Source organism: Lemur catta, chromosome 1 (assembly GCF_020740605.2).
Source record: "Lemur catta isolate mLemCat1 chromosome 1, mLemCat1.pri, whole genome shotgun sequence".
Lineage (NCBI taxonomy): Eukaryota > Metazoa > Chordata > Mammalia > Primates > Lemuridae > Lemur > Lemur catta.
This window is the reverse complement of record NC_059128.1, coordinates 284,543,175-284,568,705: the sequence shown is the minus strand read 5'-3', so window position 1 is coordinate 284,568,705 and position 25,531 is coordinate 284,543,175. Positions and strand designations below refer to the sequence as shown.

The 25,531-nt window shown below is 62.8% G+C and overlaps 1 protein-coding gene across 7 annotated transcripts in view; it reads right to left on the bottom strand.

The window, feature by feature from the left end:
• The window catches only part of TRPM2 (transient receptor potential cation channel subfamily M member 2), a 60,835-nt gene extending 37,238 nt beyond the window's left edge, over positions 1 to 23,597 (bottom strand). The window contains exons 1-13 of one of the 7 annotated variants that reach the window (XM_045540798.1): positions 23,050 to 23,597; positions 20,604 to 20,701; positions 19,290 to 19,527; positions 18,429 to 18,517; positions 14,261 to 14,429; positions 11,770 to 11,950; positions 9,914 to 10,101; positions 6,753 to 6,933; positions 5,775 to 5,836; positions 4,514 to 4,714; positions 1,712 to 1,814; positions 829 to 950; positions 251 to 586 (exon numbers count right to left, since the gene is read on the bottom strand). In XM_045540798.1, the coding sequence (XP_045396754.1) occupies positions 251 to 586; positions 829 to 950; positions 1,712 to 1,814; positions 4,514 to 4,714; positions 5,775 to 5,836; positions 6,753 to 6,933; positions 9,914 to 10,101; positions 11,770 to 11,950; positions 14,261 to 14,429; positions 18,429 to 18,517; positions 19,290 to 19,454 (1,797 nt within the window). In that variant the 5' untranslated portion in view covers positions 19,455 to 19,527; positions 20,604 to 20,701; positions 23,050 to 23,597. Of the gene's footprint in view, positions 1 to 250; positions 587 to 828; positions 951 to 1,711; positions 1,815 to 4,513; positions 4,715 to 5,774; positions 5,837 to 6,752; positions 6,934 to 9,913; positions 10,102 to 11,769; positions 11,951 to 14,260; positions 14,430 to 18,428; positions 18,518 to 19,289; positions 19,528 to 20,603; positions 21,442 to 23,049 lie in introns of those variants that run through there. The other 6 variants (XM_045540796.1, XM_045540797.1, XM_045540799.1 and 3 more) reach the window with 6 other exon arrangements.
• Positions 23,598 to 25,531: the final 1,934 nt, after the last annotated feature.

The window sequence follows — 25,531 nt, the reverse complement described above, 5'->3', positions numbered from 1 at the left end:
CCACATGCCAGGAAGACAGCCCTGGCCAGAGACCACCCTGCGGGCACCTCCCCCAAACTGCAACCTCCGACCGAGAGGGAACCAGTTTCTGCCGGGTGAGCCCCGCCCCGTCCGGGATGCGCGGCCGCAGCAGCCCCGCCAGCCTGCGACAGAGCCGTCTCCTGTCTGGTGAAATCAAAGCCAACTTTAAAAGCGAAGCGCTAAGAGCACAGCCCAGCCCAGGCGGCCACGGCGCGTTACCCGCACGCACGTTGAGTTTGATGTGAGGCACGGGCAGCGAGAGCCGCGGCCGGTCGCTGTGGCGGGGCCGCGGGTACAGCGGCTGCGTGAAGTCCCCCAGCAGCTCCCGCAGCACCTGGGCCACGTGGTGCATCTGCAGGCAGGCCGGGCGCTCGGGCTCCTCCGCCAGCACCTTCTGCAGCTTGCTGTGGAACAGGCAGGACGGCTCCAGGTTCTCATACAGGTAGAGCAAGGTGTCCCAGGTCACGAACTCCTTCAGCCGCACCCCGTTCTCCAGGAAGAGCTTCACGAACTCAGGCTTGTTGGAGATGAGGGCGGCGGTCATCGTGGGGTGCAGATCTGAGGGCTGAGAGGAGGACCGTGGGGTGACCGCTGCATGCGGCCATCGCCCCACGTCAGCCGGATCTCGGACACCCTGCGGGCCGGGCTGCCGCGTCTCCAAACTGGGGGGATGAAGCCTGCCCGGGGCACCCGCCACCACAGGAGGGCTGGGTCCAGACCAAGGCCACCCCAGGCCCGCCCTTGCCTCCGTGGCACGAGGCACGTGGGCCCAGCAAGTCCCTCTGCGGGGCACCCGAGAAGACTTACCTTCCACTGCCACTCGTCTGTGAAGATCTCACTGCGGGCGATGTCCACACGGTTCCATGCCACTGCCAGCTTCAGCTGGTGGTCCCAGTTCTCGTGGCCAAAGTGGTCTTGGCTCCGAGAGGCTGCGGGTGAAAACGTGCACACGGGGGCCTGGATCGGGGGCTCGGAGCCGTGTCCCCTCGGCGCCCCCTGGCGTAGGAAGTCAGAGTCGGGAGTGGTCGCGAGCCCACATGGCCACTGTCTAATCTTCCCTGAATATGCAGCTGTTTTTGCGTGTCCTAGTTGTTAACGTCTAGCTTCCAAAGCGAAAAAGAAAAATGAAGGGCGAAGGGAAGGCCGCCAGCCCGTTAAACCCCCTGGAGGTGTCCTCAGCAGGACAGGAGGTGGAGGGCAGTGGCCGCACGTCTGTCTGTGGCTGTGCGTTGGGGGAGCAGCCAGACAGCGGAGCACAGCCCCCGGCAGCGGGAGGACGCGGAGCAGCAGTTAACCAGAGTAATCACAACGGGAGATTCCCTCATCGCCCGCGCGTCTGCTCTGCCTTTGAATGCTTTCGCGCATCTGAGGCAAAAGAGTCCACGCGTGGGACAACGTGGGAAGTCAGGAGAGGTGACTTCCAAGGCTCTCTCTACCCTGAAACTGTATGAGAAGTTATGAGGACCACAAAGGTGTAAATCAGCACAGGCTGCACTCGGATTTCAGCTAAGAAGACGGGGTAAAGAAGGCAGCTCGCGCTCCTAACCTCAGGTGCCAGGCAGGTCCCCCACCCGTGCACGGCCACCACCTGCTGCCGTCTGCCAGTGCGTCTGACCGAAGGGGAGCGTTTGGTGCAGCATTGGAAAGCCTGCGTCTGCCCCTCCATCGCCCCGCCCTCCCCGACCCTCACCTTTCAGCAAGGCCTGCAGGATGGCCACGTCCACGTCCTGCTGCCCATCCTTGCCTTCCCGGAAGACGGTGAGCAGCTGCCGCCTCCGGACGATGTCTTGGATCTGCAACAAACGTCTTCCAAGTCAGGTATGCAGTGACCCGGGAAGCCCCTGCCTCCTCTGAGGACACCTGGGACTGAGGCCCTGGACACAGCCAGAGCCCGGGTCCTGTCTGCCTTGTAGGTAGGGACACCGCCCTGCCTCAGACGGCGAGGGTGCACGAGGACCAAGCATGCCACGGTTGTGAGTGGTCTGTCGGGGGAACTCAACTCGAGAGTAAAGACCTTCACCTTGACAATGGTGCGACTTAGTGCAAGGGTTCTCCACCTGGCCCTCCTGCCAGCGCCCTGGCCATTCCTCACAGGGTCCTGTGCAGACTCTGCCCACACCTGGGGGGTCCTCAGGAGCCACACCTCTGTCTCTGAGACCCTGACAGCTCCCCATCCCCGGGGCACAGCTTCCGTGGCAACTGCAGACACATCCTGGGCTCCCTCGCCAGCCCCACCCACCTGCCTACGGGCCTATCCCTCTGTCTATCCATCCTTCCCCCCACCCGCCTGCCCACCTGTCTGTCCCATCCATGTGTCCACCTGTCTACACAGGTGTCTGTCTATTCATCCATCCATGTGTCTATCTGTCTGTCTGTCCATCCACCCATCCATGTGTCCACCTGTCTACACAGGTGTCTGTCTGTCTCCCTTTCATCTGTCTGTCCATCCCTGCATTTACCCATCTGTCCGTGCATCTGTCTGTCTGTCCATCCACCCAGCCACACACACTCTCCCATCATCTGTCAGTCAAGTCATCTCCTAGCAGCTGTGTGTGCTGCCAGCTGCTCCTCCACCAACTTCCTGCACCCTGTGGCCAGGGCGGGCACTCCACAAATGTACTAAGCACAGGGTCCCCCGGCTCCCACAGGGAGCCCCAGACTCACTCCTCTGGCTCCCCAGGCCAGCCACACCCAGCCCGCGGCCTTCCCTCTCCGCCCCGGCCTGGCCACGTGGCCCATGTCTCTGTGCAGACTCTGCCCACACTTGGGGGGGCTCATGTGCCACATGTCCATCTCTAAGACCCCGACAGCTCCCCATCCTGGGGGCCAGCTTTCGTGGCAACTGCAAACACAACCTGGGCCCCCTCGCCAACCCCACCCATCCACCAGCCAAGTAGGTGTCTCCGGAATTTAATCTAGCCCTTGACTCACGTAATAAAGCAGCTGCCATTTTTAGCACGGTTGTGCCAACGCAGCACCGAGCACCTCATGGGGCCGAGGTGAGCTCGTTTCACGGTCTGAGCTCATGTGTGCATGTCCCTGTTTCACAGCTGCGATGTGGCTGTGGCTCGACCCCTCGCAGGGGGCCACACACCTGCCGCAACATCTGAGGCAGCGGCCCTCCCTGCCCCTGTGCAGCGTGGACACTCCGCGGAGGTTTGCCGCGGGAAGGACTGGTCCTGACCATGCAGGGGACCTCCCCGCTGCGCGAGAACGGGGCGGACAGCCCCTCGCGGAGGCTGGTGCAGGGCCGCGCCATAGCAGCCTGTCAGCTTCGGCTCTGAGCACTGCCTGAATAGTTCATCAGCCAGCTGAGAAGGGCCCAGGGCCTGCCTTGCCGCTCCCAGAGGCGCCGAAGAAGAGGGAAGTGCAGCCCGGGAGTCGCGCGGGCTGAGCTCACAGCCAGACCTGCTGCCGCTACAAACTGACCTGACACTCGCGGCTACACCGCCTTATTCTCAGACAGGAGCAATCTCACAGGACGTCCGTACCAAATGCAGGCACTCTGAGACCGTGACAAAGCACAAGCAAAACCAAGGTCGCCGTGCCACCCCTAAATCACCCAGGCATGGAACCCCTGCTTCCCAATTGGCCACCCAGGGCCCACGTCCTGTGGCAGGTCCTCTGACACCCTGTGGTCCCGTGTGCCATCTGCCTTGGCCAACCGCGCTGTGCCCTGCGGTCTGCAGCTGGTGGGACCCGACGGCCCACAGAATCCAAATCACACCCAGCAGAGTGTGCGGATTCCAGGAGCTACACGGAACACGCACACGGGCTGCTTGGCCCGCCCCAGCTTGCTGTTGGGGAAACGCAGGATGGAGAGGCCCCCGTCCCCCCACAGAGAACCCTGCTGGGAAGCAGAGGTCAGGTGACCGTGAGCAGGCGGGGTTCAGAGGTGGCCAGAACCAGCGGGCAGGTGAGGCAGGGAGAGGCTCTTGGGCCCGGCCAGTGCATTGCAGGGTGGGGAGGGCTGACCCCCGAGCCTACACACCAACCCCTTTTGGAGGCAGGGGTCACAGTGGGGCTGTGGTGTCCTGCAGAGCCCATGGGGCCACCCCAAATCTAATGTCTGGACTGGGGCGATATTCCCTTCTGAGGCCCTCCTCACGTGCCCCCATTAATCCACCTGTTAGGCTGTGATGCTGGACGGGACCCTGCCACCCGCTGCCAGCACCTGACAGCTGCTGGAACCTGGGCAAGGCCCACCCGGGTTCTCAGGGCCGGTCCCCCTCTGCAGCCTCCCCAGCACCCGCCTCCCCTGCCCTCCGATCCAGCAGGCTCTGACAGCCTCACTGAGCCTGTAGTGTCTGCCCTACCCCACCGGGAGGGTTCCTGCCTGTGCCCCCAACCTCCGCAAACTGTCTCCGCAAACTGCCTCCGCACCTGCCCAGGCCCGGCAGGGTTTCCATTTAGGGGCATGTCCTGGTCCTGCCCGCCAGGCTGACGGCGTCGGGCGGCCACACGCGGGGGAGCGGCGGCCCGTCTGCCTCACCTTCTTGGTCCACTCGACGACGCTGCCCTCGGTGAAGGTCTCGAACATCTCCTGGAAGAACACGCCCAGCTTCTGCTGGATCAGGGAGATGGTGATCTCCGAGATGGGCAGGCTGGCCACCTGGGCAATGACGTCGGCCACGCGGCCCGAGCCCTCCACCACCACGCAGGGGGTGCCGTGGGTGATGGCGTTGTAGATGGTCTGCAAGGCAGGGGTGGCGTGACGGGTGGGTCCCACTCTGCGCCCCTGAGGGGGAGAACCCCCGGCGCCCCGGGGGACGCTGCTGCTGAGTCCGTGGGAAGCAGTCACGGGGGCAGCAGCGCCGTGTCCGCGGCTCACGGGGAGGGAGCGGATCCCGGCACCCTGTGGTGTCAGATCCCAGCACTGCCGCAACAGGAGGGTTTCTCCAGTCTTTGACACACCCCGCGGGCGCGAGCACCTCTCCACAAGGGAGCTGCGAGGACCTGGGGTCACCGGTCTCACAGAGGGAAGACCGTGACCATGGCCCTGGGCCCAGGAGGGGACTTGCCCCAAGCCATCCAGCAGGAAGGAGGCGCCAGCCTGGGTGAGGGAGCGAGTGTGGCACCCACAGGGCCCCCTGCGCTCCCAGGGAGTGGGGTCCCGGTACGCTGCGGATTCCCGTCCAGCCACGAGACCCCAAGGCTCTGTTCTGGCTTCTGTGATCATAAAATGCAAACAGGGACATTTCCTGTGATCCCACAAAAAAACGCCCAAACTCTTGCCCCAGAGCGGTGGGCCGTGGCCTCACCATGCAGCACCCAGTATCAGAGGGGTCGGTCTGCTCTCACGCGTGGGCGGCCGGGCTCGGGGAGGAGGCCCCTGGAGCAGCGCACGGAACCGACAAACCTGCTCCGATGCGGCCGCTGGCCCTGCGGGTCTGGGGCCGTACTTTGAAGGCTCCCTGAGGAGGCCGGGTGGCAGCGCTGCAGAAACCACCTGGCTTCCCCTGGGGTCTCGGGGGCAAAGGGCACCAGCCCCCTCCTCGCTCCGGGCCCCGCGGGGCCCACCCCTTCCTAACGGGCCCGGCCCACCCGTGCCGCCCCAGGGCCCATCCTGCAGGCCGCTCCTCACGCCCGGGAAGCGTCCCCGGCACATGGTGGAATCTCTGCACCTCCTGGCGGACACGCTCATCGCACTCTCTCGCCAACAACCCGCCGGTGCCGGTAAAGGCGCCCCCGGCCAGTCACCCACCTGCCACAGGCCCCGACCCCACGCGGCCCACCCGCCGGCCAGGACTCACGTGCAGCGTGCCGGGACCGCCCTCCAGCACCACGCAGACGATGGGGATCTTGATGGCAACGCCTGGACAAGGCACCGCGCAGTGAGGACGGGGCTCGCCCTCCACGGCGGGGACTCCTCCCCTCCCGCAGGCCCCAACGACCTGCCTGCCTTTCCTGGAACCTTCTCAGTGCCTCACTCCAGGCAGGGCAGGGCCTCAAGCCCTGGACACACCACAGTGCATGGAGGGAACCGGGCACAGGGACCTCCCTCCTCTACCCTCCGAGCCCCACCCTGGGCTTTCGCCCAGCCCAGCAGCAAGAGGAACGTGGCCTTTCGCCTCCCTGTCCCCGGCAGCAGACCGCTCTCCCAGTGCCATCACTGGGCCCCTCACACTCACCCGCCCCCCAAAAGCCCCCTGGTTTCTCCTCGTCAAAGCAGGGGACTCAGCGTGTGCCTGGGCACTTACTGGAAATGCAGGTCCTCAGCCCAGCCAGGCCTGCTGAGGCAGAGACCCCCAGGGGGGGCCCAGCACCCTGGTGACACCCCCAGGGGAGTCTACGCACCAGGAAGCTCGGAAGGATCCCCCCAACCCGGGCGGGGTTAGAGCCCTCCCGTTATCTCAAGCCCTTCTTCCGTGTCTCTTCAAATCATGTGCTCAGCCCTGCATGTGACTCCCAGGGTCCCCTGCCCACCCCACCCCACCTGGACAGGAAAAATGTCAAATTCTGAGACTGGACTGTCGCACATTCTGACTTGGGACCTGAGACCGCGTCTGTGGTTTGGCCCGTGAGCGGGGAGTGACAGACGAGTGTCTGGCCCACCTGAGTGACCTTCCCCTGGCTCAAGGCAGCAAGAGCAGACGGCCCCACTGGACAAAGTGTAAGGAGCCGTCTACGCACGCCACAAGTGCCACACCTGCTGGACGTCCGGTCGTGGCCGGCCATGTCCCTGACGCTGTGGCCCCCGCTGCTCCCTCTACCCCGAGAGCGCCGCCTACCTCCTCGCTCCTTCGTCTGCTCTGAGATAAACTTCTCCAGCTTGGTCCTCAGAGGAATCTCAACCCCGTACTGGCCGTGGGTCCCGTCGTCCACGAGGATGAAGTGGGAGTGGTTGCTGTCCAGGCAGGTCAGGCTGCCCTGGCCCTCCTCGTCCAGGGTGTACTCGGCGGGGAAGCCGCCCTGGGGGGCGGGGCAGGGTCAGACCGGACAGCAGGAAGTTGGCACCCTCAACGCTAGGTGGCTGAATAAATCCCCCGGAGATACCGCACCCTAATCCCCAGAGCCTGTGACTGGTGCCCTATCTGGAGAAGGTTTTTGCAGATGTGATTAAGTCAAGGATCTTAACACGAGATTACCCAAGCGGGCCCAAAATACCCTCACTAGTGTCCTTACAGGAGAGAAGTAGTGGGAGAGACACGGGAGAGGCCACGTGGCCAGGGGCAGAGACTGGAGTGATGCAGCCACGAGCCAAAGAAGGAACTGGAGGCGGGAGGAGACACATCCTCCCTGTGGCAACACCCTGGTTCTGGCTGGATGACTTGATTTCAGAGTTCTGCTCTCCAGGCATGTGACCAGGGTTGGTGACAGTGTGTTGCGGCAGCCCCAGGTGTCGGGGAGGGGAGGCTGCCGTAACAGAGACCTGAACACGTGGCAGTGGCTTTGGAACTGGGGAGAAGATGGAAAAATCTTGAGGCACAAGATAGAAACGTCTCAATGACCTCGAACAGACTACGGCAGAAATGCGGGAGCAAAGTCGCTGCCGGCGAGGCTTGGAAGGAGAGAGACGCGCTCCTGGAGCTGGAGGAGAGAGGAAGGCGGAGCTGGGCAGGCTCACGGCTCTGCGGGAAGCAGAATTGCAAATGGTGAACATTGAGCTCAGGGACTTGCAAGCAAAGTGCTGAAGTTGTGGCCTGGTGTTTTCTTGCTGCTTTGTAGTAAAATGCAAAAGGAACGTGGTAAGTTGAGGGAAGGACTTGTGGCAAAAAGTGACCAGGACTTGACCACGTGGGAAATGTTGAGCCTGTGAAGATTGCGTGTGATGCTACGAGTCGAGAGGTCACTGCTGGAAGAGCTTGCGGCAGAGACGGGGCCCAGGGCCCACCTGCCAGTGGGGAAGACACTGGGCGTGTGACTGTGGGCTCACGCGACCCTCTCCGCGAAGCCAGGAGCAGAGGTGGCATTGTCCAGGAGACCTGTGGAGGCCCTCCTGCCTGCTGGCTTACGACCCTGCGACTCGCATGGGAGACCCACAGGCTTTTGCAAACGTTCTACCAACAGCAACCTGCAAACCTGGACTGAAGGGGACAGAGATGGGACAGCGTGAAAGAAGGCTGTCAGATTCCCAAAATTCTCCAAGCAGAAAGTAGGCAGATGCCCTTCAAAGAACAGGAAGGGTCACCAAGGGCAGAGCCCAGGCTGAGGGCGCGGAGGGTGGAGCCTCAGCCACAGAGGATTGATCCCTGTTGTGCAACCGAATGGATTTCCTGCTGGGGCTGGGGATCCCTTTGTCCCTTCCATGCTCCCCCTTTGGGGACGAGAACACCCGCAATCATTACATTACGCCTGCTTCTCCTCTGTATTTTGGAAGCAGATAACTCCGTTTCTGGAGTCACAGGTGCGCAAGTGAGAAATTCTTCCCAGGATGGATCCTACCCGGTGTCTCAGGGACCCTGAGCCAGGTGATTTAGACAAGTTAGGCCCCTTGAGAGGATGATATTGACGTGAGATTTTGACGTTTGCGTTTACACCATCATGGGTTGATCATTTGGGGATCTTGGAATGTGGGGTGGCTGTGAATCTTCGCGGACCAGCAGGCGGATAATTGCCACCCAAAGACACCAAGTCCTGACCCCTGGAACTTGCAAATTCTACCTTATTCGGAAACGCATCTTTGCAGACCTAAGTCAAGGATCGAGACAGGAGTTGTTTACCCTAGATTATCTGAGTGGGCCCTAAATGCCATCACAAGTGTCCTTATAGAAGATGCAGAGGAAGATGTGACACACACAGAGCAGCCAGTGTGACATGGAGGCAGAGACCGGAGTGAGGTGGCCACTAGCCAAGGAATGCCAGCAGCACCAGGAGCTGGGAGGGTCGGGCAAGGACCCTCCCTGGAGCCTCTGGGGGGAGCACAGCCCCTCTACACTCGACTGCGGCCGAGTGACACTGATGCTAGACTTCTGACCTCTAGACTGAGAGTGGAGAAATTCCTGTTGCTTTAAGCCACCAGGTTTGTGACCACTTGTTACAGCAGCCACAGGACACTGGGGGAGGACGGCCGCGGGACCAGACACGCATGCTGTGTGGTCCACAGAGGACGGGACTGTGGGATGAGGGGCGTCTCCCGAACTCGGCAGGGGGAGTAAAGCAAACAGTGATCTTGGACGCCCCCAGCCTCTCCCAGCCTCCGCTCTCGCTCCGCAGAACCAGCCCGCAAACGGCACGGCCGCCCAGGCCTACCCCCCGGGGCGCGTCTGTGATTCCAGCGCAAAGGGAAGGCCAGGCCGGTGGGAGCCGGCCAGGAGCCCAGTGTGCCCCCAGGAGCATCCGTAAGTGACAAAGGGAGTCTCAGAGTCCCAGAGAGGCTCTGCCCCCCCCCCCCCCCCCCGGCCTTCACCAGGGAAGAGGAGGAGCTGTGTTCACAAGTCACCCCTGGGGGCAGCTCAAGGGAACCTCCCGACAGCGAATTGAGTGTACGTGTCCTCGTTACGCCAGACCTGATGTGTTCTTATTAACTCTTGTTGCGCGGATCCGACCAGCTTTCCCAGCGCGGCGTCTGTATTTAAGCAACTGCCTCTCGCGGCTGCGGCCGGCCAGCCAGCGGCAGGAACGCGCGGGGGCTACTGACCGCATCGGCTCCGTGGAACTCCGGGCTGGAGACCTCGGAGTGCAGAGACTCCACGCCCAGGTCTGGGGTCCCGGGGCTCAACCCAACTCAGGTGCCCCCGGGCCGTGTGATCGCGGCCAAGTGACTTCTTCCCCCAACTAAGTCTGTTTCCGCTCACTTCTCAGAGCAGCTCACCTGCAGGGGGCTTGAGCCTGCGCGTCCCGAATCCTCCAGCGACCCTGCCCCACCCCCCGCAGCCTGGCGCCCGCCCAGCGCCGTGTCCAGCTGCGATCACACTGCGCCCGGCCCACCCCTCCTGTGACCCGGGCCCACCTCGGTGCCGGCCGCGCTCACCGTGGGGTGGACCAGCCCCTCCCGGCGGTGGATGGTGCCCCAGGTGGCCACTCCGATGGTGATGACCTCTCCTTCCTTGTAGCTGCCGCCCAGGCTGAAGTCTCGCACCGCCTCGCCCACCTGCTTCATGACGCCGGCGTGGGACCCCCCGGTGATAATCCAGGCCCCTGGGGGAGGAGCGCAGGCAGGCAGGGGCTGAGCGGTCCTGACGTGCGCCCACCACACAAAAGCCTGGCGCTGGAGCCCCCTGGGCCCGATGACACTCGCTGCCAGACAGCACAGCAACCTGGCTCAGGCCCTCAGACATCGCCGCGGGGCATCCGCCCAGACCAGGCAGGGGCGGGAGCCCACGTGCAGACCTCACCCTCACCCTCACCCCTGCCTGCCGTGCCAGGCTCAGGGCACAGCGTCCCAGCCCTGTCTCTGCACTGTCACCCCTGCCCTCTGCTTCTGGGACCCCAGTGCAGCACACAGAGCTCATCCTTGTCCCCAACCACTGGGGCCGGATCCCTGGGCGGGACCGCACGCCCGCCCACTGCCCCACCTCCCGCCCACTGCCCAGCCCAGCCGGGTGGCCTGCTTTGGTCATCGACGCCAGGGCTGAGAACTGCGAGCTCACACCGGCTTTGCCACCAAGCAGCGGCGGGGTCAGCTCATCTGGCCTGTCCCAGGGTGCAGAGGCACACGGGCTGGGACCACCCCCGGACACATAAGCTCGGAGTCACGTTTGCTCATCCGGGACGTCTGTTCCCTGCACATGCTGACCCGACTTCACCCCTGCTGCCCAGCAGCTGGCCGTGGTGCTGCCACAAAAAGAACACTCTAAACACGTGGCACTGGCCTTAAGCCGGGACATGGGTGGCCAGGACCCGGATACTGACAGCTACGAAGAGGCAATGTCAAGACAGGCGCTAAAACCATCGCCTGTGATTACCTGGGGGCAGGTGAGAGGTCGCACAGGTCATGTGTGTGCTGGCGGGAGGAGGGGTCAGCTGCACTAAAACGAGCCCCCCGAGACCAGGCTAGAGAAGGTTTGGTTGATTTATAAGCAGTGATGGGGGAGGGAAGTGTCCCGGAAACCTGGGGCTGCAGCCTAGAAGGACCAAGGGCTCCTCGCTGCCAACCAGGAGACAAGATTGCGGGTGTTTTGAGCACCACAGGCCAGTCAGGACTCAGACGGACACTGTCGCGTGGCAAAGACCGAGCCCAGGGCGTGGCCCTCACACTTCCTATTAAAACCAGATCCCGGGGAGGGCTGGGGGACTCCCGCCTCTGCTGTGCCCCACCGCGCCGCCTCCCTGGGTCAGCCCGGCCCGCGTGGTCCACGCACCAACCGTCCCTTCCAGGGAACCCCAAGGGGCCTGGAGGACACGTGGCCCACCTGCCCGTGGAGCTCGGGCTGTGGCAGGGCACAAGGTCACAGCACCAAGGGCCTCACGCCGTCTGCGTGGGCCTGGGCTCCTGCTTTGCTCTCGCTGGCGGCTGACCCCGGGAAGTGACGTGACTCTGGCGAGGCAGGGCCTCAAGTGTAAAGATGGAAACAACAGCACCCTCCATGCTGGCAGAGAGACCAGATGACACGGCTCACTAACAGAACACGCCACGCCACGCCAGCCCCGCCACGCTGGCCACTGAGGATGCTCTCGCGACAGGGCGCAGGCGCCAACGGGTTCCGGATGGGAGCGAGCGAGCGAGCGGCATCAGGACGCTGAGGGAGGCACTGGGGCAGGGGGCTCGGTCCTGGACTTGGCGACCCTCAAGGGCCTCCCTGGTCCTGGCGGCCCTGACCCCGGGGCACCGCCTGCCCTGCTGCACACGGGGCCTCGTGTCCTCACCTGTGGTCTGAGCCACCTTGACCAGGCCTCTCCGGAAGATGCTCTTCAGCCTCGGCTTCATGTTGAAGTTCTTGGCCCCGCCGGTCACCGAGATCAGCAGGTTGGGGACGTCCAGGCCCCAGTGCTGGGTCATGAGGTGGTAGATCACACTGGAGGGCGTGTCCTGGGAGACTCGGACATACTGCAGGGAGACCAAAGCCAGTCGAGGGGACCCCGTGTCATGGGCAGCAGTGCCCACGTGCCCCAGGCCGAGGCCCCACAGTGTGGCAGAGGGGACAGGCGTGCCCACCCTGGAGAGCAGCACCTCCCCCGGCAAACCTCTCCTGCCCCAGCTCCCGCCACGTCCCCGGCTCCTCTCCCCTCTGTGTGGGGGCGCCCAGACATGGTCCACCCCCCAGGGTCCACTTCCTGCCACAGCTGGGACCTGTGTCATCTCCTGCGGGTGTGCCCAGCTGTGGCGCTGCTGCACGTCCCTCCTCCTGCACCCAGCATGCCTCCCTCTCCTGCACCCCCTGCCCCGGCCTCTCTGCCCCAGGTCCCTCTGCCCCGTGTCCCGCTGCCCCAGGTCCCTCTGTCCCATGTCCCTCTGCCGCAGATCCCTCTGTCCCGTGTCCCGCTGCCCCAGGTCCCTCTGCCCCAGGTCCCTCTGCCCCAGGTCCCTCTGCCCCGTGTCCCTCTGCCCTGTGTCCCTCTGTCCTGTGTCCCTCTGCCCCATGTCCCTCTACCCCAGGTCCCTTTTCGTGGGTCTCTCTGTCCCAGGTCCCTCTGCCCTGTGTCCCTCTGCCCTGTGTCCCTCTGCCCCAGGTCCCTTTTCGTGGGTCTCTCTGTCCCAGGTCCCTCTGTCCTGTGTCCATCTCTCCCACGGTCCTCTGCCCTGGGTCCCTCTGCCTTGTGCCCCTCTGCCCTATGGCCTGTGCCCTGGCCTGTCATGTGGGCTCAGTGGCTTTGCCTCCTCTGCCTCTCATGGACTCTGTGCTCCGGGGCCTGTCATGGCCCCGGGCCACTCTTGCTCTTCCAGATCCTCATGAGTCCTCAGCACTTTTCCTGGTTGGTGGAGTGGGCTGTTCTGGAAGAGCCCTGGCCTAGCCTGGAACTCCCGACACCAGCTCACCAGAGACAGGGCGTCCCTGGGGCAGAGTCCGGGAATGGCTGTGGGGCTCACACACACGGGGGAGCCCCGGAATTAAAGACTGAAGTGTCAGCTGTCAGAGCAGGTGGGCCCAGGGCTGGCCAGTGTAGGGGCACCTCTGTTGTCCTGCCAGGAACACAAGCCACGTGGAAGCGGCTACGGGAGCTGAGTGACAGCCACTCAGCCAGCTGCCAGGCCTGGCCGAGCCCACACTGCACCGCGGGTCTTGGCTCCCAGGTTTCTCTCCCATGCTGACCACGGCGTTTTCCCCTAACACTGGCTGTCCCTGGTCGGCAACTGTCCCCTGTGGGCAGCTGTGGGGAGGTGGCTGGAGCCAGGGAAGTGTGGGGGCTGGGACCCCGAGCTCGGGCTTGCTGGGCTCACACCTGCCACTGCCGCTGCCACCAGCACCCTGAGCAAAGGCCAAGAGCCTCATTCCCTGGTCTGAACCCAACAGCAGGACACCTGCCCTGGTGACCACATGACAGAAGAGCCCCAGGCCTGGAGTGCCCCCAGCAGGTGACAGTGTGGTGCAGGTGGCACTGGGGCCCCGAGACCCTGTCCTGGAATGCTCCCTGCTCCACCCCTTGGGCCAAGTGGACATCGCAGTGAGGGGTGCCTGGGCGAGTTGAGTGACACGGTCACACTCAGCTGTTGAGGGGCTCAGGGGCTCCAGACCCCAGCACAGAAGTGAGTGGTGCCACCCCCAGCCCCAGGACCGTGGTGCCGACACCGCATCAGAGCCCCTGGGAGGCTGAGCCCCGATTCGACGGGGCTGGGGGGGGCACTGCTGCAGGGCCAGGGCCCCTTCAAGGTGGAGACAGAAGAACCAGCCCCGCCTGGGCCCCCCTGCGCAGCCTCCACCCTCCCAGGCTCTCTTGCAGCCTTCCCTGCTCAGACCCCCCACCCCTGCCCCAGGGCCCTCGCCTCTGCCACTGGGGACGTTGACGCTTCCCACCCTGGAGCTTCCCCCATCCCCGGCCCCCACCTGCGGCTCTGCCTCCCACCCCACGCTATTGCGGCCACTCCATAAGCACGTCACGAGTGTGGCCACGTCCTGTGTCTCTCTCCTTCCTCCCTATTCCCACCCAGCTCGCGCCGAAATGCCGGCAGGGGCCACCCAGCCAGAGTCCTCTCGCACCCCCCGGCCTGCACCTCCTGAGGAAGCTCACCGTGAGCCCTGCTCCGCAGAGTCGGGGAGCGTAGTGCGTCTCTCGCCTTGCAGCCCCGCCGGCCCTCCCTCAGCAGGCGCCGGGCCCTGGGCCCTGGATCGCCTCCAGCCCCCACTCTCGCCCTGGAAATCCCGGCCACATGTGTCCCCGTGGCTCCAGCCACAATTCAGGGCAGAGCATGGAAACCAACCTTTCCCACCTTCTGGCCCAGCCCTGTGAAGACGATGTCACCAAACGCATCCGTCGGCATCTCCTGGACATGCTTCTTCGGGTCCCACTCTGTGTCCCGGGAGTCGTGGGGCTTGGTGGCCTCCTTCAAGTGCTGCTCACGCGTGTAGCCACACTCACACACCACCTTCCTGCGGAGACATGGCACAGGTCACCGGGGGGTGAGGTGCCTGTCCTGCTCCCTGCGGGGCATCGGGGAGACCACCCAGTAGTAACGGGGTGGTCCCTCCCAGCCACGGTGAAAGCCGCAGAGGCCTTGTGGGGAGCCGGGGCCCGTCCCACCCCAGCAGTGACAAGAAGTCCCTCCCCAGGAGCAGCAATTGGGGCTGCAGGGGGGGCCGGGACTTCTACCCCCACGTGGCCATGAGGCGGTGGGGCTCCTCTCCCCACCATAGACACGTCACGGGGCAGCTAAAACGCAAGATCCAGAGTCTCTTAACGTAAAACCTAAACTATCAAGTTTTCAATAAAAAAATCACTAATTATCCCGAGAACCAGGAAAATCTCCACCAGGATGAGAACAGACAGTCTACAGCCACCAACACCAGGATGACACAGGGGCTGGAATTACCTGACATGGATTTTAAAGCAGCCGCATCAAAAGTGCTTCAACAAGCAATTGCGAACATGCTCAGAACAAACAATACACAGTTTTAGCAAAGAAAGAGAACACACACCAAACGGAACATTTGGAACTGAAACCCCCAGTGCACGGACGCCCAGCAGCGTGGGAAACCGAGGAAGGAGCCCACAGGCAGGAAGCAGAACCGTGGAAATGACCCAACAGGACCACACAGAGAAAACACACCAGACAGACAGACAGACAGAGTCCCTGGGACCTGCAGGACTGTCGCCAAGGATTGAACCCTCATGTCACCAGACTTGCAGAAGGAAGAGAGAGCGTGTGAGCCCGCAAAGGCACGTGGAGAGATCACGCGTGAATCTCTCCATGCGTGATGGAAAAGGCCCCGACCTTCAGGGTCAAGCACCCAGTGAACACCACGCAGGAGCAGCTCAAAGGGACACATGCCACGATGCAAAACAGCCAAACTTCCAAAAGCTAAAGACAAAGGGAAAAACCGTAAAAGCAGCAAGACAAAAACGACACCTCACGACAGACGGAAAACAGTCAAACACCACCACGGAGGCCAGGAAGAAGTGGCACGCTGTCTCGCAAACGCAGAAAGGTAAAAACCGCCAATCCAGGCTCCTACATCCAGAAAACCACCATTCGGGACAAGGGGAAGTCAAAGCTTCTCAGCTGAAGGGCCACCAAGGAATCTGTCACCAGCAGACCTGTCCTAAAAGAGCAGCTAATGGAGTTCTCCAAACAGGAAGGAAATAAGGAGAGGAGAGAAGAAGGAATTCTGGAATATCAGAAAGGGAGAGAAGCCATAGAAAAAGTGAAAATATGGGTAAATGCATTTTCCTTCCAGCCGACACCCAGCTTCCTCCCGTCCTCTGCCCTTCGAGCCACCGCCTCCGATGAGCACAGGTCTCACACCTGCACGGCGTCCCCAAGCCGACAGGCGCGGGGGCTGCACTGAGACCAGTGGCCCCAAACGGGGACGCCACAGCAGCACCCTGAGGGGGGCAAGAGCCCTCGGAAGCACACCCTGTCCAGCCCGGGTCCCTCCTGCCCCGCGAGGTGACCATGTGGTCACACTGTGCACGCACACGTGCCCCAGTCCCGAGGAAAGCTCTGCAGCAGCCACCATGGTCCCCGCGTTGAGGGTTTGGTGGCTGGGGAGCAGCGACATGCCCAAAGTCCCGAGATAAATGATGGCAAATTCAAGGGGAAAGGGCTGCCCCGGGTGGCAGTGGCGGGGCCAGCACATGCCAGGGCCGTGCAGAGCTGGGGAGGCCGCAGGACAGTGGCAGGGGCAGGGAGGCTGGGGGTCCCCAGTCTGGACCAGCAGGGTGGGAAGGTCCTCACCCGTTTGATGAAAATGTTTACGGCGCATAAATACATCTGTTTCAAAGCTGCGCTGTGGTGGGGATGATGCTCACCGCTCGCCCCAGTCCGGGGGCAGGAGCCCCGAGGAAGAACACCCTGCCCCCTCCACCTGCTCCTGCCTCCCACAGCAGGGTCCGTGCAGGGCGGGGCCCGTGGGGCCTGGGGCCGTGCGGTCAGAGGGGCTGCGTCCAGCTGGGCACTGGGCTCACGGGGGGCTCCTGCCGGCCCTCACGGGTCAGAGCGCTTCGCTGGGCCGGACTGTGTGTCTGAGCCGAGTGATTTACGCTGAACACCTGCTCCCTCCCGGGAGTCTGGGGTGGGGGGCTGCCAGGCAGGGAGTGCCCAGCGAGCAGCCCCCGGTGCGTCCCGGGCTGAGTCTCACAGGGGCTTTCCAGGACGGAAGCGCTGCCACAGGCCACTGCAGCTGGCACTGCCGGGATGGGGGCACACTCAAGGTGCCCTGCAGGAAGGAGGGCGGCAGCCCCTGCGCGGGTCCTCCCAGGCCCCGCCAAGCCTGTCGTGAACGCCTTTGCTGTCATAAACCTTAGCCGTGGGCACCACCACACGTACCCTCAGTCCCACAAGTCTTAGCGAGTCACTGAAACTGGGGGTGGCCTTGGAGACCCCCGGAAGTGGGTCTGCACCACCCGCATCTGACAAAGCTGCAGGCCCTCCTCCCCCCCACCCCGGGACCTGCCTGCCCCCGGAGCACCCGGCCCTGCTTGCTCCCACGCAGCAGCGGCTCCGCCCACCGCGCCCACGGGGGCTGTCAGGACACACACAGGTGCTCCACGGGGCCAGACACACGCTGCTCGCCGGGCCCCTCTTCCCACGTGGGGCTCCTGGCCCTCAGAAAGAGCCCTGCATCCGAGGACTCAACCCACGGCGGGTTAAAACTACTCAGGAAAAAACGATAAAAAATAACGGTGCAACAATAACAGCACAAAATTTCTTACTGCAGTGCAGCAGCTGTTTATCTGCACAGCACCCACACTGCACAAGATTAGGTGTGGCAGGTGACCCGCAGGTGACGGGCAGCACGTGTACGTCACACGCAAAGACTGCACCACTGCATAGCGGGGACTTGAGCGTCCGCGGGTTTGGGCGTCTGTCAGAGGTCCTCGAACCCACTCCCCACGGACGCCGAGGGACAAGGGTGTGTTGTCAGAATTGGCGTGGTGAGCCGGGAACTCTGGATTCGTGTCAAGTATGCCGAGGGGACCAGCCACAAAGCTGTCAGCCGGGGCCTGGTGGCAGCTTTGTCCACCCAGGCTCTGCCCTGTCACTGCCCGTGAGAAACGAGGCTCTACCTGGACAGGAGCCAGGCTGGAGCGTGAAGCCAAAACACCCACAGGGCATTTTAGTGACAGGGCCCGGGCAGGTCTCAGGACCCCAGGAGGGACGTCATCTTTTCTGACCATTCACATCTGATTTCATATCACAATCCTCTTCATTCCCCACACATAGGACGCACCTCCTTCCCTGTACCACTCGGCAAACATGAGCCGGATGCCAACCATTTGCCGGCACAGGAAGTAATAAAACTACTCTGCCCTGGTCCCAGCCCTGAACCAGCTCAGCCGATAGCGAGAAAGATGCACAAAACCACACAAGCACAGCACAACAGACACTGGGGGAAAAGAGAACTATGGTGCGGTGGAGGGGAGGTCACTTTCTGGTATGTGGTCAGGGAGGGCTCCCTGGCAGAGGCAGCACCTGCAATAGGCCTTGAAGGATGAGTAGGAGTTCACCAGGAGGTGAAGAGGGCATAAAAGAAGAACGCATGTGGCCCATTTGTGGAACAGCATGAAACGGGTGTGGCCGAGGAGAGAGCGCAAACATGGACCTACACTCTGTGCCCAAAGGACACCGGCTGCCGCAAGCACTGCAGGGAGGCTCCATGGGGACGTGGACAGACTGGCATCCAAGCGTCGCCATGCAGCAGCCACAAGATGACTGGACCTGTCTCTGGTAAAGCAGGGTGAGGGTCAACCTGTTCCCCACAGAGGCTTGGGGTAAAACGGAAACGCTCTAAGGACGCAGGATGCTCTGTGTGGACACAGGATGGTTCTCACGGACCACCTGTGAGGCCCAGGCTGGCCTGGTCAGATCAGCCACCCACGCGGCGTGGGAAGAAAGGAGTTAGTCCCGAAACACAAACCGCCTCACTTACCCAGCATCGGACAGTTTGGAGCTTTCCACGAAATACACACATTCTTTCTTCTTGATGTTTTCGGGAATCCACGAACTCAGATTTTCGTGCTGAGGGGAGAGAGGGCACTTTGAGACGCCCAGGCCGTCCGGTCGGCGGCTCTCAGATGACCCCACCCCGCCCTCTCCGGACACACCTGTGCTCCCACCGAGCCTCAGCCACGCTCTGGAGAGGGAGTCCTGACCGAGCTCGCACCTGTCCAAGGGCAGGAGCACCTTGCGGACGGCTCTCAGGGGCAGACCCCAGAGGGAGGAATGAAGCTATGAAACCATTTCCTATCAGGCCCCACTTGCATGTGCACAGCGCTTTACAGTTATGTGTCGGCGCCTCCGTCCTCGGGAAGAACGTGGTGTGGTGGAAACACGGGGGCTGAGCAGCGGGGACCTGGCTTCTGCACCATCAAGGGAAGGGCAGACGCCACCCTGCCCGCCTGGCAAGGGGACTGCAGAATTCAACGTGCTTCCCGCGTGTTTGTGCAGAGGCCCTGGGGGAAGCCAGCCCGGGGCGCCCCAGTCAGATAAAGGACGCAACTCGCTGTGCAAGGGGAATGGGGGGTGATAGCTTTCCACGTGCCCAACGCAGGACTGCCACGTCCACCCAGCGACTTCCAGTCGGACTCAGCTTGGGAAACGGGCGTGCCACCCCAGGGCGCCAGCGGACCAGCCACACAGCACTCTCCCGGGTCGCCTCTCCTGAACGGCCCAGCGGACCCTCGGCCCACGCCGGGGGTCGCCGACTGTGCCCCACAAGGGCTCAGCTGACCTGGCCAACGGTGACCTCTACTACCAGGGGCCCGGCTGCAGGCTGGCCAGCCAAACCTACCTTTTCACTGCTACCAAAGGGACCCTGCAGCCTGTGGCTCTTGCCGAGGCTGCTGTTGCTTCGCCGGAGATTGGAGACCGTCCCCAGATCAGCCATCCTCCTGGGCTGCACCCCGAAGCCCTCCTCCTGCTCAGAGCCCACTTTCCTCAGGGGGTGGGGCTCCATCCCACCTGCCCCATGCCAGCTTCAGCAGGGCCTCCCCTTGCTGGGTGAAGGGTCTGGGAACGGCGGGCAGCTGCTGAAACAGAAAGGAAAATGAGACCGATGTTCTGAGAAGCCCCAGTCATGTGCTTCCTCTTGCGGAGCCCCCTTCTGTTCCTCATTTGTCCGTCTGCACAATTTCCTGGCTGCCTGAACTCTGTCCCCTGTGGGGCCCCTGGGCAGACTGGAAGCATGTACACATCGAGGGCCCCGGCACCCATTCATAAGGGTGACAACCTCAGGTCCTTGTGCAGGGCTGGAGGGAGAGCCCCACCCCGCCCGACGACGCCCAGAGCGCCAGGGCCACGGCAGGAGAGAAATCGCCGTGGCGCTTCACATGCTGCCGTGTGTGTCTGTGGGTCCGCAACTGTGCGGCTCCGCGCATCTCCTCTTTCCAAACATCTGTTTGCTTCTGTCATTTTCCAGAAAGGAAAAAGAGCCCCCACTGCCCACACAGGAAGTTTGGGGGAGTGTCACATCTCTCCACTCCAAGAGACATGGCCGCTAATTAGGACAAATCTCATTTTCTCCAACCCTCCGTGGTTCTGCCGTGGTCTTCGTCACTGAAGCCACAGAAAACCACTGACGATTTTCATCATTTTACAGATGAGAAAAATAAATGCATGAGAGTCCTGCAGGGCTTCCCGAGCCCACGGCACCCGCGATGCACACACGCGGCCAAGGGCTCCGTCTGTCTCAGGAGCCCGAGTCCTGGCTCACGTTCCCCTGGCCCAGACCACCCCCCGTCGCAGCACAGCCAGCGGGTCTCACGCAGTTTGCTCAAACCCCAGCTGCAAAGAGGCCCCTGGGAGCTCGTCAAACCCAGCCCGCTCCCCGCCGCACCCCAGGCCTCCCAGGATAGAGCCGGAGCCCGTGCGTGGGGGACACTGGCTCAACCCTCCCTCCTCCCCCTGCCCGGAGCCCCTGCGTGGGGGACACTGGCTCAACCCTCCCTCCGCCCCCTGCCCAGCAGGAGGGGCCGCCTCAGTCTAGGCCGGGGGTGGGGGCGCCCTGAAACCTCGGCTGACAATGACCTGAGAAAGGGCCCAGCCCACCTCCTCTGGGGTCCCTGCAGCCAGAGTTACACGCTCCATCCCTTTCTTCACAGCTCACCTAAAAGCAGTTTGGGCCGCCCTGATTTGCAGCTAACATGCTCCAAAGCAACTGGCACAGCTGTGTGTGTTGAGAACACTCTAGAAGTCAACGAACTTCTAAGAAGACAGGTGGGTTAAGCCGGTCAGAACAGCAGCAAGGCCGGGTACAGGCGAGTTTCCGAATCTGAGCTCTGCACCAGTGGGTCTGGTGGGAGAGGGGTGCCCTGGGGCCCACGCATGCCAGGAGGGGCATCCGCCCCCTTCCCTGTCAGCCACAGGGCAGTGTTCCCCACCCCCTCCCGGTTGCAGGGCTGGCGGCTGAAAGACCCCCGCCCAGGCAGAGACGCCAAGGCCAAACAGAGTAGGTCTCCTAGGCACGGCTTTTTACAGCTGCCACAGGGGCCCAGGACCCCACTCACAGGACCCAGGTGTGCCGGCCGGCGCCCCACCACCCCAGCCCAGACGATTCACCAGGAGACAGAGTGGACTTCGTATGTGGGGCCAGCCTGCGCACACTGGCCCCAGGACGCCCCTCTCTACTTCCCTGGGTAAACCGCCTCCGCCCCCACCCCTCCCTAGGTTGCAGGGCACCCTCTGCAGACCCTACAGCCAGAGGCAGGTGAGGGGACCCAAGGAAGTATGGGCAGAGCCAGAGACGGAGAAGGGCTGAGTCCCTCATCTGGCCCCCTCGCCCCAGCCGGACCGGGTCGCCCAAACCGCAGGGCGTCCCGGGGCAGATGGTGGGTCCACCCCAGCCCATGCCGCACCCCACGCTCCTGCACACGCTGGCCGGCGCCCTGCCCCCTGCCGCGCTCCCGCACACCGCTGAGCCCGCCCGCACCTGCGCTCCCTGCACACTGCTGCGCCCTCCCCCGCCCGCACCTGCGCTCCCGCACACCACTGAGCTGCCCGCACCTGCGCTCCCGCACACCGCTGCGCCCTCCCCCGCCCGCGCTCCCGCACCAGCGCCTGAGCCGGCCGCCTGGGTCCCCACCCCCGCGCTAGGGCTCGCGTCCCCGGGCCACCGCCCCGCACCTGCTCGGAGCCGCCCCGCGTCCCGGGGTCACTCCCGCCGCCGCGCAGCACCGCCGCCCGCAGGTCTGGCCGCGCGTGTGCCGCGTGCCGGGCGCAGCGAGTCCCGCAGCGCGCTCTGCGTCACCGGCGGAGAGCGCCTCCCGCCCGTCGCGTCCGCCCCACACGCAGCAGCCAAGGACGAGCAGGGCAGGAGCGGGGAGCCAGCCGGGCGGTGACGCGCTTCACAGGGTCTGGAGTCCCCAGAGACCTGGGACCAGACACCGAGGGGGATGTTTGCGTTCCCCAAAGTTGGTAGCAAGTGTCAAACCCTGAACCGCCTCAGCAAGGGGACAGGCAGGGTGGGAGTCCAGGGGGGACCAGGGCCTGGGTGAGTCCCTCCCCTATGAGACGTGGGACCATCCCTGCTCAAAGACCTCTGCCCTGTGGCCACCCTCACGCAGCCCTCTGGAGGTGACCCAGAGCAAGGGACCATTCCCAGCGAGTGAGGCAGGACCCCACTGGCAGGCTCAGGCTGCTCTCCAGACCTGTCACACCAGAGAGGGACAGGAAGAGCGGGAAAGATCAAACCTGGGGTGCCCACCACACAGGTCCTGGCCAGGGACCCACAGATGTCTCAACCCCACCCTGGTGGCACTTTCCATTCTCTGGCTTGGGGCATGATGGCAACTGCATTCTGACTCCTGAGAAGGTGACTGCAACTTTCCCAAACCGCCCAGACCACCGGCCACCATTCTTTCGCTCCACAAAGCCACTCTGCCCTCTCCTTCCCGCTGCCAGCCAGCAATGCCGTCCTGGGCCCGGCTGCCCTCAGTGTGCCAGGAAATGAAGGGGCCCTGTGGCCTGGATCCCAGGGTGTGGAGCTGCCCCGTTTCCCGCCCCAGCGGCCACCCCCTCCGCTCCCCTCTGGCTGCACTGGCCTGTCCAGTCCCCTGCCCGAGCTCGCACTTCTGGGAGGCCCCTGGAGATGGGCCAGCACCAGTGCGGGGGCCACCGGCAGGAGGACACCCCCCATCTCCCAGCCCGCTGGGGAGGGTCGGGCCCCCTGCACAGGGCAGCACTTCATTGTTTTTTCGAGACACTTGGATGTACACGAACATGAGCAGTCAGCTCCACAGGCCGGCAGACATGCCAGGCACGGTCTACGCAGCCGCTCTGCCCTGTTGGATGCACCCTGCAGGGGGTGGCATGGCCCCCTGGCCAGGCCACTGCGGTGTCCTCAGACCCTGGCAGCTAGGGAGCACCCGGGGAGTGCCCGCTGCAGGAGTTACGTTCTACACAACCTGCTGCCTCCCCGAGAGCTGTCTCAGACCCTTGGTGACAGGCAGAGGAAGCAGAGCGACACCCCCACACACATGTCAGCGGAGACCTGTCTGGTGCTCCTCCCCTGGGTGCCTTCTGGCCCAAGAGCCTCTCGTTAACCAAAAACATACCGCAGCGCAGTTAATATTTCATAAGAGTGAAAATGCAGAGCCGTCCAGGGCGGGCTGGTGTTTGTTTCCAAGTACTCCAGGGCCGCGGGGGGATGTCATTTAAGGCGAAGCAGTTACTGCGCCGACCATCTCTGACGACACATCTGAGCCCACGTTGCCCCCGAGCGGCTCCTGCCTTCCTAGAGAAGAACCACACGCTTCGCAAGAAGGCCACGTCCCGTCCGCCAGGACGCTGCTGCAGGAGCAATTACGAAATATCCTTCCCATAAAAACAGAGGGGCATTTGGCTGTAAAACACGCACAGACCCGGGTTGAGAGTCGTTTCAAGTTGAGACAAGGGAAATGTGTAGCACAAAGAGTTTTTCACAGCACGGGCATCGTGCCCGAGATAAAAAGCCCCTGCTCTGGCAGCAAGGAGGAAACCGCAGCGGGAGAGAAGGACCGTGATCCGACGCTGTGCGCGGGCACGCTAAGTCCAGGAGGGGAGGGAGGAGGGCAGGTCTGAGGACGCAGCTGGGGCTACAGGCTACAACACCACACTTAGCTTATTTTTCTGTTTTTTGTAGAGACAGGAGCTTGCTCTTGCTCAGGGTGGTCTCTAACTCCTGGCCTCAAATCATCCTCCTGCCTCGGCCTCCCAGAGTGCTAGGATTACAGGCATGAGCCACCTCGCCCAGTATTTCTTGATAATACCTTCTTTTCTCTAGCTTACTTTATTGTAAGAATACAGTGCATAATACACATACAAAATATGTGTTTATACTACTGGTAAGGCTTTAATCAACAGTAGGCTATTAGTAGTTAAGTTTTGGGAAAGTCAAAAGTTATACTTACATTTTCAACTGCACAGGGAGTAGGCACCCGTAACCCCTGCTTTGTTTAAGGGTCAACTGTACATAAATGGATGGATGTGGCTGTGTGCCAATAAAACTTTATTTACAAAAACAGCAGCAGGCCAGATTTGGCCAGTGGGCTATAGTTTGCTGACCCTCGGTCTAGAGAAGTGGGCTTTGGTCCAGGGTGACATCCTTGTTTTCCTTCATCTCTGGAGACAACAGATCATCTGCCACAGCAACAGCCGGCCTGGGGGACAGCCTGTGACTTGGACCTGAGTGACTGACAGGAGGCATTCTTCCTGCCCACCCGAAGCAGTTCACCTGGGAGAGCGCATGGGTGGGCGTGGAGGCAAGGAGAGGGCTGGGCAGGCACCAGGCCCTGCTGACCGCGCCCGAGGCCCCGCCCTGGGCTCCTCAGTAATGTGAGCCAACGTCTCTGGTTTGAGCAAGTTTGGGTTGCGGTTGCATTTCTGCTTGTGTTAGGGTTCATTCGGGGAAGCAAACCCCTGAGGAGTGCTACAAAATGAGGAATTTATTACAGGAATTCAATTTACACAACTGCGAGGGGATGAGGGAAGCAGAAATCCAGGACAGGTTGGAGATGGGGGCAGGTCCCTCAGCAGCCCTCCCGGGTCGGGGGACGGAGACCTCGACACATCCAGCTCTGGACACGGGCCCACCGCGGGCCCGTGAAGGTGCTGCGGAACACTTCAGCCTCTGCGGGCTCGCAGCGGGGGTGGGGGGGGAGGGCCTGGCAGCACAGCGAGGAAGACTCTGCCCGCGTCTGCACCCCCTCCCCATCTCTGACCAGCTCGGCCCTCCTGGGTGGAGGCCGCTCCTCCCCCACCCTCCAGATCTGACGCCAGTTTCTCCCAGGCTCAAGTCTAGCCTGGAGCCACGTGGGGCAGGGAGCTCAGGGAAACACAGCTTCGCCACGGCAACATCCCACTCCCACCACACCTCTACTTATCACTCGAAGCATCCTTGCTTTACAACATCCTTGAAGTTGCCGGGACCTTCAACCAACCCACACCCTAAGCACCCTCTCGAGCAGCCGCCGAGGCATGCAGGGTTCTAGAAGCACCCATGGGCTGGAACACCACATGGCCACGTGCTCCTGCCTCCCACCAATCGGTCCAGGACTATCGGCCTCAGGACTGGTCACTGCTCCGAAGTGATTCCTCAGAGCAGCAAGATCCACATGCCCCGAAGTGCCAGGGCCTCCACCTGCTCCAGTCAGACTTTTGGGGGCTCTTTCCTCAGCCCCATCACCTACAAACCCTCCAGGTACAGCCCTCCTGCAGGCAGCCTCACCCCACAGGGCCCCATCACAGGCAAGGGCCAGACACCACCTGGCATGGCTCACCCTCCACCTGGACTGGCCCTTCACCTTGGCCACATGATCTAGGCAGAAGCAGGAGGGGCCACCAAGGCCAGCTGGGTCAAAGCCAGGAGGAACAGGGCCGGCAACTCCAAAGCCCTCTCCCCAGCAGCCCTGCTGGCGTCTCTCACAACCCACCACCACAGGCTCGCCTAGTCTCCCCAGAACAAAAAGGGGGAGCTTGCCAAGGCTTGGCTCCCTTCCATTCTCCCAAGGTGGCCTTACCCACCCTCGTGCAGTCTCTCTGTGGGGACTTGTGCACCCT